This window comes from Danio rerio, chromosome 23 (assembly GCF_049306965.1).
Source record: "Danio rerio strain Tuebingen ecotype United States chromosome 23, GRCz12tu, whole genome shotgun sequence".
Classification (NCBI taxonomy): domain Eukaryota; kingdom Metazoa; phylum Chordata; class Actinopteri; order Cypriniformes; family Danionidae; genus Danio; species Danio rerio.
The window spans coordinates 37,392,356-37,408,014 of NC_133198.1; the positions used below are offsets into that span (position 1 = coordinate 37,392,356).

A 15,659-nucleotide genomic window follows, 5' to 3' on the forward strand; every position below is an offset into this window, starting at 1 on the left:
TGGATTGGTATTGCAGAAGATTAAGACTAGTGAAAATGCCATATCGGCTGCCATCGCATTAACTCCCACTCCCTAACTACTCTAATAACTCTGCCTTTTTCTTATCTCTCTCCACAGCCTCTGCAGATAGATGACAACTTTTGCGGCCAGGACTTCAACCAGCCTCTAGGGGGCACCACTACTATTGAGGGAATTCCTTTATTCTTGGACAAAGATGATGGGATGACTTCAGTGGCAGCGTATGACTATCGTGGACAGACCGTAGCCTTCACTGGCACCCGTAGTGGCAGGATGAAGAAGGTTAGTTGAATGCCTCATTTGCAATTATGTGCGTTTTGGGCGATTGGATGTCAGATGGAAGTGATGTTTGCTTGAAAAGTACTATGATGCCATTAGCAGTAATTCTATTAAAGTAAAGAGTACATTTGGCATATGCACAAACAGTTCTACTCAAGTGAGCATGTGCTGAGTTATGCAGTAATCCTGTCTCAGTCCTTGTATATGACCCCAGCGTGATGTCTGAACCACTGCCTTGGATATAGGTTGCATGCGGGGAGGGTGGTGAGGGGAGATCAGCGGATGCCGGATGATATCCCATGATCGGAATCACATTTCTCCTCCGCCTTGCTCTTCCTGTTGCCCTGAGCTGGACAGCACTGTCTGTGTCATTAGATAAAAATCAATAGCCTCTGTGCAAATACACTGTGTGTGTCCAGGTTCCTAATAAGGTGAAAGCTAGAAAGGTGCATATGTTGATGGTATTTTAATTGAGTACAAATCCTGTGCATCCTCTTCTCGTCCACCACAGCCAATCTAATTCCTTTGCCAAATATGTCTGAGCTCTCAAGGGGCAAGCTGTATGAGATGGACCATCTCTGGATCTTGGATGTGTGTTGGTGCCGGCGGTGCTGTTTTATTGCTATTCATTTAGCGCTAAAGTGTGGGTCTGGCCCTAATGAAATGTAAAGCTGTAGTCTATTGACGTGGGCTCATTGTAATTCCTCTAGTCTTTCAGTTGCTGCGAGGCCTTATTGATTCATCTGTATGAATATATAATCAGGGGCCTAAATCTTAGAGGCTGCAGACAGCTGGGCAAGTGTATGTGTGTGTGGTAATGTTTGTGAAGCAAAGACCTATGACTATCTGTTAGACTGCAGCATGGATGATTGTTTGTAGAAGTTGTGGTGTTTTTCAAGTTTTTTTCATCATTATTTTGACTCATCGAGTGTCATTTACCAATGTTGAATGGTAAAATAGTAAACAATTATAGTGGCAGGTCTATTAAAAGGTTTCTGACTCACCATCTACAAAAACTTGGAAACACTTCACTTTAAATGGATATGCATGACAACATGTATAGCTACTGTAGATGGATAGCTATCTAGGATTAGGCATGGAATGATAACTTGATTTCAAGGTTTACAGCGGTTTGGAAAAGTCACGGTATTAAAACCGCTAAAATAATTTGTTTTACCATTTCTAAGGTTTATGTAAGGGATTTTTTTAATGTGTTGTAAGAAAATCAGTGTTTTCGAAGCTAATGAAGATAGTAGAAGTCACTTGTTTATTTTAATTAGATAGCCTGACATGTTTACTGTTCCAAAAAGTATAAATATTTCCTAAAATGTAATATATTGTGTTAAATGAGGAAAAAAGATGTTGTTTTTAAAGACATTTAAAAATAAATTATTTTACACAATCACAATTTGAACACAATAACATGAAAACATGATATTTTTATCCATCATACCAGCAGAAACTTATACCGGCCTCTAGGATGAATATATGGATGGGAATATGATATCTATTCAGAGTGGATGACTAAATGTTTCGATTGTATGTCTATGATGGTTACTTGTAGGGCTGGGCAATAATGCAACGAAATGATCATGATATCATGTTTCATATCATTCGATATGGATAATTATTGACAATTTTTTAACAATACATTTAGGAATATTAGGATTTTTTATTTATTTAACCACTTTATTTTAATTTACCAACATTACTAAGGCAAATAATTTAAATCAGGGGTCTCAAACTCAATTTACCTGGGGGCCGCAGGAGGCAAAGTCTGGGTGAGGCTGGGCCGCATAAGGGATTTCACAAAAAAAAGTCCTCAAATGTCATTATTAACAGTTTTAATTATTTCTTCTGAACATGAAGTGTCCTGAACATTAATAGAACATTGAGTGAAGATTATGAACAGTTCTTCTGAACATGGCATCTTTTGCCTACTTCTTGCTGCCAGAGACTTGACAGCGCTTCTTCTCACAAATCTGAACCACATTTGGCTTTAGAGCGGAAGCAGTTGAGACCCTCAGTATGGCTTGAAGATGATCATCATTAAGTCTAGACCTGTACTTTGACTTATTGAAGTCCTAGGGAAAAAAGTGGGGGAACTCACTCAAAACTTCCATTCCCTCACCTAAAAAAAAGGCGTATATATGTATAAATAAAACACCCCCACCCCACTCCAGTCACATCAGTCTGTACCAGTCTGTATCTACCTATAATATCAATATATATAAGATGCAGGGCAGGCACGTGCACACATAGGGCTCAACCTGTGCAGAGCACATCCCCTTTTTAGTCTTGCATAGAAAGTGCCCTTCCAGAATGATCAAAAGTGCACCCACGACGCGACACACCCTCGGTCCCGCCCTTTAGTAGGCGCGCGATAACACCGCTCTTGAGTACGCGCGCAACAACACAGCTGATCTGAACACGCGCGACAACGCGCATTGAGTGACAAGCGTGCTGTGTACGGATAGAATCAGCGGAGCGGGGAGCGCTCTCTCTCCCCGCTCCGCTTATTCTGTCAGAGTACAGCGGTCGGCGCGGGCCACAAAATATTGCACTAAGGGGCGCAAATGGCCCGCGGGCCGCGAGTTTGAGACCCCTGATTTAAATAGTCAAAACAAAAATATTTAAACAAAATATCTAATCTTTTTATAATCAAATAAACATACTGTAAGTTATAAAGAGATTCTTAAACTTGAAAAAATAAAATGTTGCAAAGTATGTGCAATGGTAAAGTGTAAACGCTGAACAATCAAAGCAAATTTTAAGGTGGGATAATGATATAGTAAACCTCAAACTCTGTCAAGTACACAAATTCTGATGATCAAATCTGATCTGTCAAGTAAAAGAGCTAAACATCATTATTCGAATACATAATGCAATATTATAAATTGTGAAATAGAATTACCTTATTACCCCCTTGCTAAAAAAAATCTTTCAGATCAGAAGCTAATGGCTGGGATGCACAAGAAAAGAAACCAAAAAGCCTCTCGAGTGACATCCTTAAATCCTTTTTTATTTACAATCTCATTTTTGCGTGTGTTGTTATTCTGACCTGAAATGACAATCACGTGCGCGCAGATTCCTTGACCATTTACAGCACGTCTCTCGTAACTACGCGACCATCAAGCATTTACTCAGAGGGTGACTAATGAACAAACCATTGCTGCAGCTCTGATGCAAGTTTATTGAGAAAAGTAAAAAGTGCTGCAGTGTTTGGGTGTGTTGTGTTTGTTTGAGGTAATTAGTCTGCCGTTGTTACTGAACTGTGTATATTCCATACAAAGTATGAAGCAGAAAGGTTAGTTCTACTTACATGAATGGCGGTGCGCTTGCTGCATTCAGGAAAAGTTCAGAAGTTTTCAACTAGGTGCAGCTGGAAAATGCATCACATGTCACATGTGTGCCGCTTGCACAACATATGCGCGTCGTGCAAGTCGCGCGCATCCATTGGAAAAGACGAACTTACACCCTAAGCTTTTTGGCATTGCTTCCAAGGAGCGCACTTAGCAGCCACATTTTAATAAAACTATAGCAGTTCATAACAAAACTTCATACTAAACTTTTTGACAATTGTTCGGTCAAAAAATTTTGATACCGATTTAATCACCAAGCCCTAATTGCATGGACACGTGTGTGTATCTAGGATTGAACTGTGGATATTTAGGATGGATGGATGGAGGAATAAAGGAATGACATTTAGGGTAGATCTATGTATTTCCAGGATAGATTGATAATATCTAGCATGGATAAATGGAAGATGGATGGATGGATATTTAGGATGGATGGATGATGTATTGGGTGGACAGATGGTTCAAATGTATGGCAGATAGATGGATGTTGATGATGGACAGACAGAAGGATGAATATCTGCATTGATTGGGTGGATGGCTGAATATATTCATACAATCATGCAATATTCAGACTTGCACTAGATTATGCGTTCTTCATTTTACATGTTGGCTCTGTAGAGCAAGTCACCGAAGGCAGTGAGATTTATGCGCGTGTATGTGTTTATGAGATGAATTGTCTGACCCTGCTAAGAAATGTGGCCCCTGCGGGACGGGTGCACAGGAGGTCAGTGTCAGTGATTTGATAGAATCCACTATTGAGGTTAACATAAGTGAAAATCTCCATAATAAAATCCTCTGCGCATAAATATAGTGGCCTCCTTGACATCACCTGAACCCTAAAAACCTCAAGCATCAATACTCTAAATTGAAGACAACAGCTAGTGAAGCAGGTTTGAAATATGCTTTGGATGAGTCTATTTGTTTGCAGCTGTCTGTATAAGAGCTATATATATGATGGCTGATATGCTAACAGCCATGTGGTCAAGTGCTAATGTGTCTTTCCAAACCTCTTGCGACTATCAGTTAAATGGCTTGTGAATAACCAGTCAGTCACGTTCATGTAATGTCCACCTAACCGCCTCCGCAGATTTGTGAGAAGATCTCCCTTGGAGACGCTAAATGCTGGTGGAAGGCTACAGGTCACTTATCATTTAGCACGTTAGCGTGGCTAATTAGCATGTTAGCGCAGCCACACGTGTACCCCCTCCACTGCTGAAATGTCACTTTAATTAAGAAGCATGATCTGATTTGAGCTAATTTGCCGAGTGAATGGTAATTACAGATAACATTTGGAAGCAATGAGCAAGAAGGAAGGCTTGTGGATTGGGTGGGGGGTTTGCGTTGTCGCGGCAGGAAGTGATTTCTCCTTGTGGAAATCTTGCCTGATTGAGAGCGATTAATGATTGACAACATCTTGTAGTCCTCGGCAGGAATGTCGGAAGTCGTGATTGGTGGCAGTGATTAAGGAGAGCGCTATTCAGAACAGAACGAATCTTGAGAAGTTTGTTGCTTGGTCAGTTGCTTCGAGTGCCATTATGAAGCGTTAAGCCTATGAGGAAGACAGACTGTAGCTTGTCATAATTGTGATTTGTCTTTTGTGCTGTCTTTTCTTAGCATCTAGCATTCTCATTGTCAAGGTGAAACTGTGCCAGTGCGGATCGCTGTTCATTTTATTCTTTCTCACACACAGACGCAAGAAATGTCACATCCAGCTTCTTTCTTATAGCTGGAACCGTGCCCGTGTTTCTGTCTCCATCTGTATCTAGTCATTGTTCTTGTTCAGGCACAAGTGTGAGATTCTCTTGATCATTTTGTTACTCTGCCTGTTTCAGCCTTTTTTTCCTTATTCCATACTAAATCCTGAAAGCTTCCCAAAATGAATAATTAATAATCGTTTATGTCATTTATATTTATATTATTGTTACAATAATAATGTGAAATGTTTATAATTTTTAGTAGTATTTCATATTTAAATTATAAAATATTAAACATTATTTTAGTTTTTTGTATAGATATAATTCACCTTGATGTCTGTGTTCCCCAAAATATCGAGTGTGCTGCCTGCGTGAATGACATTTTAAAACACTGTTATATTAAAATTGTAGTTTTGTGACCTTTTCCAGGTATGTCTTGAATTTTGATTTATTTATATTCAAGTGTACTCCTTAAAATCTACAAGGATTCCCTTTTAGCAGATATGCAAGTTTAAAAATGCCTCTGACTTTTGGGTTTTCATTCAGTATTGAGAAAGATATGTTTTTTTTTGTATAATTGAAATAAGACCGGGGCGAGGCAGTGGCGCAGTAGGTAGTGCTGTCGCCTCACAGCAAGAAGGTCGCTGGTTCGAACCTCGGCTCAGTTGGTGTTTCTGTGTGGAGTTTGCATGTTCTCCCTGCCTTCGTGTGGGTTACCTCAGGGTGCTGTACAGGTGAATTGGGTAGGCTAAATATTAGCGTATTAGTGTGTGTGTGTGAATGTGTGTGTGTGGATGTTTCCCGGAGATGGGTTGCGGCTGGAGGGGCATCCGCTGCGTAAAAACCTTGCTGGATAAGTTTACGGTTCGTTCTGCTGTGGCGACCCCGGATTAATAAAGGGACTAAGCCGACAAGAAAATGAATAAATGAATGAAATAAGACCTTCTCATTTTTGTGTGCTAGGCATTTGTATGCTTATTGTGTCATTAGCTTATCGACATGCTAATGATGGATTAATTATTTTATTAGCATAGCAACATGCTTATGTTAGGCATTCCCATTGGCATTTGTGTGTGCTGAGCATTTGTATGCTTTAAAATACAAAATTATTAGCTAATGCTGGAACAATTGTGTTGTTAGCTTGGCAATATGCTAACATTTGACCATTTATTCATTTTCTTTTCGGCTTAGTCCCTTTATCTGGGGTTTCCACAGCGGAATGAACAGCCTACTTAACCAGCAAATTTTTTAAGCAGCAAATGTCCTTTCAGCTGCAACCCATTATTGGAAAACATCCATACACACTCATTTACACACACACTCATACACTATGATCAATTTTAGCATATCCAATTCACCTACACCAAATTTCTTTTGACTTGTCGGGGAAACAGGAGTACCCGGAGGAAACCCACGTGTACAGGGGGGAAATATGCAAACTCCACACAGAAACGGCAACTGACTCAGCCAAGGCTCCAACCAGCGATCTTCTTGCTGTGAGGCGAACGTGTATATTACATTTAACTGTGTAAGACAAGTCTGCCGACTGCAAGACGGACATAACATGAAGGGACGTAACTTATAGTAAGTTGAGGAGGAGTAACTTCCAATTATCAAGATCATATTGAACCAGACAAGATGGTGGAAATACTTAACAGACAACATTTTCACCAAATGTTTTTATGAGTTTTTACCAAATTCATTCACAACCAATTAATGATATCTAATTTTATTCATTAATATAGGAACTCCACCATGCAACTTTATGACTTCTTCATCTGTTTTGTCCTGACAGTTAGCCCACTCAGCGTCGCCCCCTCTGCAACTTGCGGCTGTATGTTAAAAACTGTGATGGTTGGGTTTAGGGTTGGGAAAGGTGTAGACGATAATAACTGTGATGGTTGGGTTAAGGGTTGGGGTATTGTAACTATGATAGTTGGGTTTAGGTTTGGGGTTGGTGTAGACAATAATAACGATTATGGTTGGGTCTAGGGTTGTGGTAGGTATAGACGTTAATAACTATGATGATTGAGTTAAGGTTTGGGAAAGGAGTAGACGTTAATGACTTAAGGTTGGGTTTAGGGTAGATGAACACGTTTATAACTGTGATGGTTGGGTTTAGGTTTGGGTTAGGTGTAGACATTAATAACTCTGATGGTTGGGTTTGGGTTGGGGTATGTGTAGACATTAATAACTGTTATGGTTAGGTTTGGGGAAGGTTTATACATTAATAACTATGATGGTTGGGTTTGGGTTTAGGGAAGGTGTATATGTTAATAACTATGATGGTTGGGTTTAGGTTTAGGTAAGGTGTATACGTTAATACCTATGATGTTTTGGTTTAGGTTTGGGCAAGGTGTATACGTTAATACCTATGATGTTTGGATTTAGGTTTGGGTAAGGTGTATACGTTAATAACTATGATGGTTGGGTTTGGGTTAGGGTATGTGTAGACATTAATAACTGTTATGGTTAGGTTTGGGTAAGGTTTAAACATTAATAACTATGATGGTTGGGTTTAGGTTTAGGTAAGGTGTATACGTTAATACCTTTGATGTTTGGGTTTAGGTTTGGGCAAGGTGTATACGTTAATACCTATGATGGTTGGGTTTAGGTTTAGGTAAGGTGTATATGTTAATACCTATGATGTTTGGGTTAAGGTTTGGGCAAGGTGTATACGTTAATACCTATGATGTTTGGGTTTAGGTTTGGGGAGGTGTATACGTTAATAACTATGATGGTTGGGTTTGGGTTAGGGTATGTGTAGACATTAATAACTGTTATGGTTAGGTTTGGGGAAGGTTTAAACATTAATAACTATGATGGTTGGGTTTAGGTTTAGGTAAGGTGTATACGTTAATACCTATGATGTTTGGCTTAAGGTTTGGGCAAGGTGTATACGTTAATACCTATGATGTTTGGGTTTAGGTTTGGGTAAGGTGTATACGTTAATAACTATGATGGTTGGGTTTGGGTTGTGGTATGTGTAGACATTAATAACTGTTATGGTTAGGTTTGGGGAAGGTTTAAACATTAATAACTATGATGGTTGGGTTTGGGTTTAGGGAAGGTGTATATGTTAACTATGATGGTTGGGTTTAGGTTTGGGTAAGGTGTATACGTTAATAACTATGATGGTTGGGTTTAGGGTTGTCTTAGATGTAGACGTTAATAACTGTGACTGTTTTGTTTAGGTGTAGAGTAGGTGTAGAAGTTAATAACTGATGTACAGCACCATCTTGCCAACAGCATAGTTTTGAAGTAGGTCTTTTTGAAGTAGGTAAGTTACACCTCTAACGTACTACAAGTTCTGCCCCTTCATGTTATGCCCCTGTCTTGCAGTCCACAGATAAGACCATACCCATGTTGTAAGGTTTCATTTAGTGCTGCTTGTGTTACATGTGGAGTTACATAGAGTATAAAATGCAGTTAGTACTTTAGAAGGCAGCTGCATATCTGTGGAGATGAAAGCAAGAGAGCTCACTAGGCGGTGTGTACGTATGTGTACCCTGGCTCTACATGGCCATTTGAAGCGCTGGCAGATGGGTTTTGATTGAAAGAGCCCCTGGCTATGAAGCTCATTGGACATCTGTGAGGAAAGCACACTTTCAACCAGGTGCCTGCAGGATTTTTTTTATTTTTTTATTTTGAAAGTCCTGACTTTGCTCAGAAGTGCCCTTGAGTAGCACTTAACCTACGGAGAGTCCGGAGGGAAAATCTACCCATGAATGGGTCTAAAATTAGCCTATAATGGATGGCGATTGTATATAAACCTGTTCGGGGCTACTGCGAAAAAACAAATGCCAATGAGCGATCATCATACAAGTAAAGGACGCTGTGTTGGCATAAAAGTTTATACACCCTCCCAACAGCTTATGCGTTTTGCATCTTTGTAAACGTAATGTCGGGTATTCTCTCATTTTCCGCCTCATTTGTTTAATGCTGCGACGAGGTGGCCTGTGTTTCTTTGACAGCTGTGGATATCCAGCATGCAGACACCACTCCATCCCCCAGCAACGGACACTGTCAAGTGAAACAGTAGGTCACTGATGTGTGCCGGATGCTTGTGCTCTCCAGCAGTGTGTATGAGTGTCCAATAGTTACCAGATGCCAACGGAGGATGTGACTAGCTACATTCCTGGAATTCTGCTTGCCAGCTTTTACCACAGCTGTGTCCAGAGCAACTGTGCAAACCTCACCTGATGCCAGGGAAGGACAGCTGCCCGGCCAACGGCATCTGCGACCGGCCCTGACGTCATTCCCCCGATGTCTGACAACTGCGGGCACGCCTTCGTCCTCCACCCGCAGCGAAGGGACAAAGCAGCTGCTCTCTTCCCTTCCTCTTGTTGGCGCCATCTGTCCATTCGTCACAACAGACATGGCACTCTCTGTGGTCAGTCACACGCATTAATACTGAACTCGCCATCCCTGCAGATTGCCCTCATGTGCTTGCCACACTTGTAGGGGATGTACATCCAGAACATTTGCTGAACATCCATCAATCACGCTGAAGATGTGATCTCAAATGGATAGAGCTGGACAGGTGATGGACAAAAAACATAAATGTTCGTTATTTACCTTTCTATGAACATGATTTGATTATAACTTCACATCGATGATGCAAAATAGCCTACTGTAACGTCTGCAGTTATGTGAAATAAATAAATATATACATATAAGAACACACACAGCCCCTTACAGTCTCAGATATGTCAAAAACTACAGAAAAACTACACTCGGCATACATTTAGTCCTTATTTTGGTTCAAAAACAACACGCAACGTATAGCCCACAGTCAGTGCAAACCTCTCATCTGCATCTTTAATCTTCACCAGCACATGTAACCTCTTGTTAGAAAGTAATTATGTCATTCAGAGTTCTTAATAGTTTAAAATGTAATGATAATAGTTAAACATGGCAGTTTGTTTATGTTTTAGGTTGCTGAAACAATTATTTGCTCCCTTTGTTTTTTTTTTTCCCAGCATCTCCTTTGTTTAATCAAGCTTCACTCTCACGTTCGTCCGTTTTTGAAAGGATCGGATGTCAGAAGCACTTTAATAATCACAAGCACATTACTATCATCAGCTCAAGAAGAACATTATTTCAAATATAGAGCGAGTGCACGTGAGCTAGAAGGTGAAACCGCTCATGCTTTTAGACAGCCTCGTAAAACAACAACTGGACACGGCTGATTTTATTCATCTTAAATGGACATATACGTAGTAGAGCAGGTCTCAAATTTTAAGTATTAAGGCACAATTATTGACAATAAACTGAATTTTAAAAGTAATGTACTGTAGAGGCGGTTTATAAGGAGGCAAGTCAGCGCCTCTGTCTCCTCTGCAAGTTGAGAAGTTTTAATGTTAGTACACAGACTTTAAACATGGCATATAGATCATTGATAGCAAGTATCCTCACATATACAGTTGGAGCTGAATTATTAGCACCCCTGAATTATTAGCCTCCTGTTTATTTTTCCCCAATTTCTGTTTAACGGAGAGAAGATTTTTTTCAACACATTTCTAAACATAATGGTTTTAATAACTCCTTTCTAAAAACTGATTTATTTTTTCTTTGCCTTGATGACAGTAAATAATATTTGACTAGATATTTTTCAAGACACTTCTATACAGCCTAAAGTGACATCTAAAGGCTTAACTAGGTTAATTAAGTTAACTAAACAGGTTAGGGTAAGTAGGCAAGTTATTGTATAACAATGGTTTGTTCTGTAGACAGACAAAAAAAAAAAAATAGCTTAAAGGGGCTAATAATGCTGACCTTAAAATGGTTCATAAAAAATTTTAAACTGCTTTTATTCTAGCCAAAATAAAACAAATAAGACTTTTTTCCAGAAGAAAAAAATATTATCAGACATACTGTGAAAATGTCCTTTCTCTGTTAAACATAATTTGGGAAATATTTAAAAAAGAAAAAAAATGTAAAAGGGGGCTAATAATTCTGAGTTCAAATGTAATATTGTTTTATGGTTTGGTAGCACAACACTTAAACAGAAGAAGAAATTATCGCTAATTATCAGTCAGGCAAATAAGATAACTGATCACAAACAACATTTAATGCAAATTTTATTTGACTCCTTTATGGAAAAAAACAGCAGTTGCGATTTTTAAAAGATAATACACATCCCCTTCACTCAGCATTTGAATTGTTACTATGAGGACACAGGTTTAGAATTCCTAAAGCACGAAGAAATGCTATTAAAAATTCATTTATCCCAATGGCAGTTGTTGTTTTAAATCGGATCACTATTTGAATTGAATGTAGTTGCCAAGAATGATCTGCAGTAGATAATGTATAGTATAATATTGTGATGTAATGTCTCGACTGTGTATTTAAAAATGGCAGATCCTTTGTTTTTATTCTCCTGGCTCGTGTACGTGCGAGTGACGTTTCTCTTTAAACCAACAGCGTTCAAATGCACGTCTAGCTCTGCCTTTTAGTACCCAAAAAGTGGTACAGTATGGTTTGCTTTGCTTTTTGGTACTATTTGGAAATGGCCATAAAAGCGTACCAAACTGTACTGTATCGTACCGTACCACTCAGAATGTACCATACCACACTTAATGGCCTTAACATATATTCTTCTTACTGTAAATAATGTAATTTATACTACAAGTAACAAATTCTTGGATCCCCTACTTTAACCTTCATTGATAATTGCACATTATTAAAATGTTAAATTATACATATTGCAAAGTGTTACCTATTCATATTTATTATTGATTACTTCAAATATATATATGATATAGCATTTTATTAATGTGTTATAATTATATTAATGTTGATTTTGATATAAAGAATACTTTATTTGTGCATAAAACATAATTTGTTTGATTACCTATTCATGTTTCCATCTTGAAAGAGTATAACTTGAGGTGTAACTTATAGTACATGACATTTAAATGCATTACGTGATTGAATGCATTTTATTTATGCAATATAATCATAAAGCTTAAACCATGCAACATATCATATGTATATTTTGCATGGTTATAAATATTTATTAGACCATGCAGCTGATTATGAGGTGTATTATAATGTAATATGAATGTTTAAAAATGCATAAATCCATTTACAGTGCATCTTATTAAAACAATTCAGCTGTTATTTGAACATTTGTTTCTGGCGAATTGCGGTCAGTGCAGATTCTGTGTGCTTATTCCGGCAAGTTCTTAAAGCCCAGATCACAGAATCACTGGATGAAGCGCTGTCTGCGAGGAGGTCTTGGTGTTCTGGCTGCCAAAGCCTTTGTCACCAGGGCAGCTCTCCCTTGGGCTCCGTTGTTGTGGAAACTGAGTGTGTCATGCATCTCATCTGCATATGTGGGGTGTCTGCCATCTCTCCCGTCTCACTCTCTCTCTGTTTATGGAAGCACCTCACGCAAGTGTCCTGCCAGCCCTCCAGAATTCTAATGCGCTCCCCTGTTTGTTACGTTTCATGATCAGAGGCGATACGTTTGGCCCCTCCGGGACCTCCTTTCAAGCGCTGTCTTGGAGATGACACTTGGTAGGAAAGTTCTTCCTTGTAACTTTAAAGATAATGACTTCTTAATGCTACAAGGCCGCTATATTCGCCACAGACCTGCTGCAAGTGATTATGCAGTAGAACAATGATCTGCCAGCTTTTGTGAAGTTGAGTTCTTTATTTGTTCAGCACCTAAAGATGGAAACGTTAAAGCGTATATATGCACATAGATGCATTTCTTTTCATTCTGGCAGAATGAAGCGGAAATCCTTTCATCATGTCGCTGCACCGCACTCGCGTATTTGTATAAGATCACACTGTATAGACCCTGAATATATGCCTGAAGGCAAGAAAAGAACACAGTGTCTCTATCCCTCCACCGTTTCCACAGGAGGAAATCTGTCCACCCTTAGAAAAACAAAAGAATCAGGAGACATCGGATAGTGGCTTTCCCATGACTGCCAGCCAGGCACGACATCATGAATAGTAGTCTGTCTCCACAGGTTTATTCTTCTTTTAAGTGGCCACCATCCTGTCACAAGGCCCTCGGTGGTTAATCTGTAGCTTCTGGTATGAGATTAGGCTCTTTGAAGTTATATTGACTTTAGATTTGGAGAGCCACCCTGTAGCATCAAGTCGCTTTTGAAATAAATTCAACATATTACTCGCTGCATTGTTGCAAGCTACACTTTAAAACCTGTGTAGTTAACTCAAAATTGACTGAACGTTAATTCTACCCATTTGATAAGAGTTTTAAACTCAGTGTTGAAGTTAATGAGTTAAGAATGGTTTGTAGCAATCAGTTTCCTCACACGATTTAAGTTAAACTCAAACCAACTGAGTATTTTAAAACCCAATAAGTTAAGGCAAACCTGTTGGGTTTTACAGTACTCAGTTGGTTTGAGTTCTCTTCATTTTTTGGGGTTTTCTGTGCTCAAATTTCTTAATTTACTCAAATGGATTAAGTTCACAGTACTCATTGGGATTATTTAGTAAATTTAAATGGTTCGTTGCTATCGGTTTCCTCAAATGGTTTGAGTAACCTTAACTTTTTGAGTTTTATAGTGTGCGGATAAATATGCTATAAATATGTGCAAGTTCAAAAAATCACGATGTGTTACAGTTTGACAAAATCTAAAACTCCCATCAAAATTTTGTCATTGCAGTTTTAGTTTTTGATAATTCACATTAAACCCTTGTGCACTGTGCAAGTTTACTGCCCTTTTGTTATGTTAGCAATGATAACATCCACTGAATCAAACTGCTGTAAAAATGCATCAGATAAAAATGTTTTTCAATTTTTTTTCCCATAAATCAACCTCACTCCTGATCAAAACTACAAAACGTTTCGAAATATTACAGGATTTAACTCTTTAATTATCAAGTTTATAAATTATGTCATTCATTTAGTGAAAAAAACACAAAATGACGTTTTTTCAATATAAAAAGTAATTGTGGACTGGATTTTTTAAACCTTTTATCACAGTCCTGGACATGTGAATGATTAATAACAACATTGGCCTTGATGCATTTATTAGATTTTATTTTTTTTCTTCCTGATTTACTATTTTTGCCCCATTGACTTCCATTATAACAACATTTGATTGTGCATAAATACACATTCTTTTTTTTTTTATTTACTCCATGTAGTTCTGAGAGCTGAGGTGCATATTTAGATTTTCTCAGACACATCAAGGTACGAGCGCAAAGGTCACTCTTACACACTCACAAACACGCATACACATTTTAATTTCCTGTTTTACTCCAAATAAAATCCAAAGACTACTTTTTTTTCACAGGCCTATCTAAAGGGTTAACGGAGCAACTAAAGATACAGGGAAAACCACCAACAATCAAGAAGGCATAATTATATGGTATCATGGTTTTGTAATAAAAAAAATGTGGTTTTAATGAAAGTTAATGGGACAAAAACAATCACCAATAGTAAATTAGGTGGTTTAAACTTTAAAAAACAATGAATCAAAGGCAATGTTGTTTCTCATGTCCAAAACTTTGATAAAAGATTTAAAAAATCAAGTCTACAATTACTTTTTATATCGAAAATACTTCATTTTGTGTGTTTATTTTTTTCACCAAATCAGTGACATCATTTATGAATTTGGCAATTAAAGAATTAAAATCCTGTAATTTTCTATGCAATTCAGTAGTTTTGATCAGGACTGAAGTTCATTAAAAAATTTATGCAAAAAAATAAATAAATAAATAAAAAAACCCGGAAAAAATATTAATCTTTTCTGCATTTTTACAGCAGTTTATTTCAGTGGATGTTTTCATCCTGAACACAACGAAAGGGCAGTCGATTTTTCCAGAGTGTATTGTTGATTTCTATATATATTCAAAGCATTTTCTCAAAATAAGATTTGTCACCAAACATTATTCTGCTACCTGAAACACTGAACAGTTTATGGCCAAATTAAGACTCAAAATCACCCGAGTGAATGAAAACATCCCCAACAGTACATCAGGGTTAATCTCTCATTTTTTTTCTTTTGAGTCATACTGTAGGTTTAGACGATCATATTTTCATACAAATCAAACAAAGTCACATATGGAGTCACTAAGTTCCTGAGTTCTCATGAAATCGGGTCAGGTTTCTGAGTTTCAGGTCTGAGCCTCTTGAATTGCAAGATGCTTTCGAGTTGAGTTTATCATATCAAAGACCTCAGTCTCTTGTGACCTCCATGGCTTGGTTTTCTCGTGAAGCCCTTGAGATGCTAATCATTGCACTGTAAAGCAGAGGGGGCCATTCTGGCCTCAGACGGGCTAGTGGGGGCCTCAGTACTTCCAGACATAGTGATTATCAAGT

General features: G+C 38.2%; 1 protein-coding gene across 2 annotated transcripts in view; it reads left to right on the plus strand.

Annotated features, from left to right (window-relative positions):
- Positions 1-15,659, plus strand: part of plxna1a (plexin A1a) — a 424,291-nt gene that overhangs the window by 97,255 nt on the left and 311,377 nt on the right. For both annotated transcript variants that reach the window (XM_017353686.4, XM_003201217.7), the window contains exon 3: positions 118-300. In XM_017353686.4, coding sequence (XP_017209175.2) covers positions 118-300 — 183 coding nt within the window. The remainder of the gene's footprint in view (positions 1-117; positions 301-15,659) is intronic.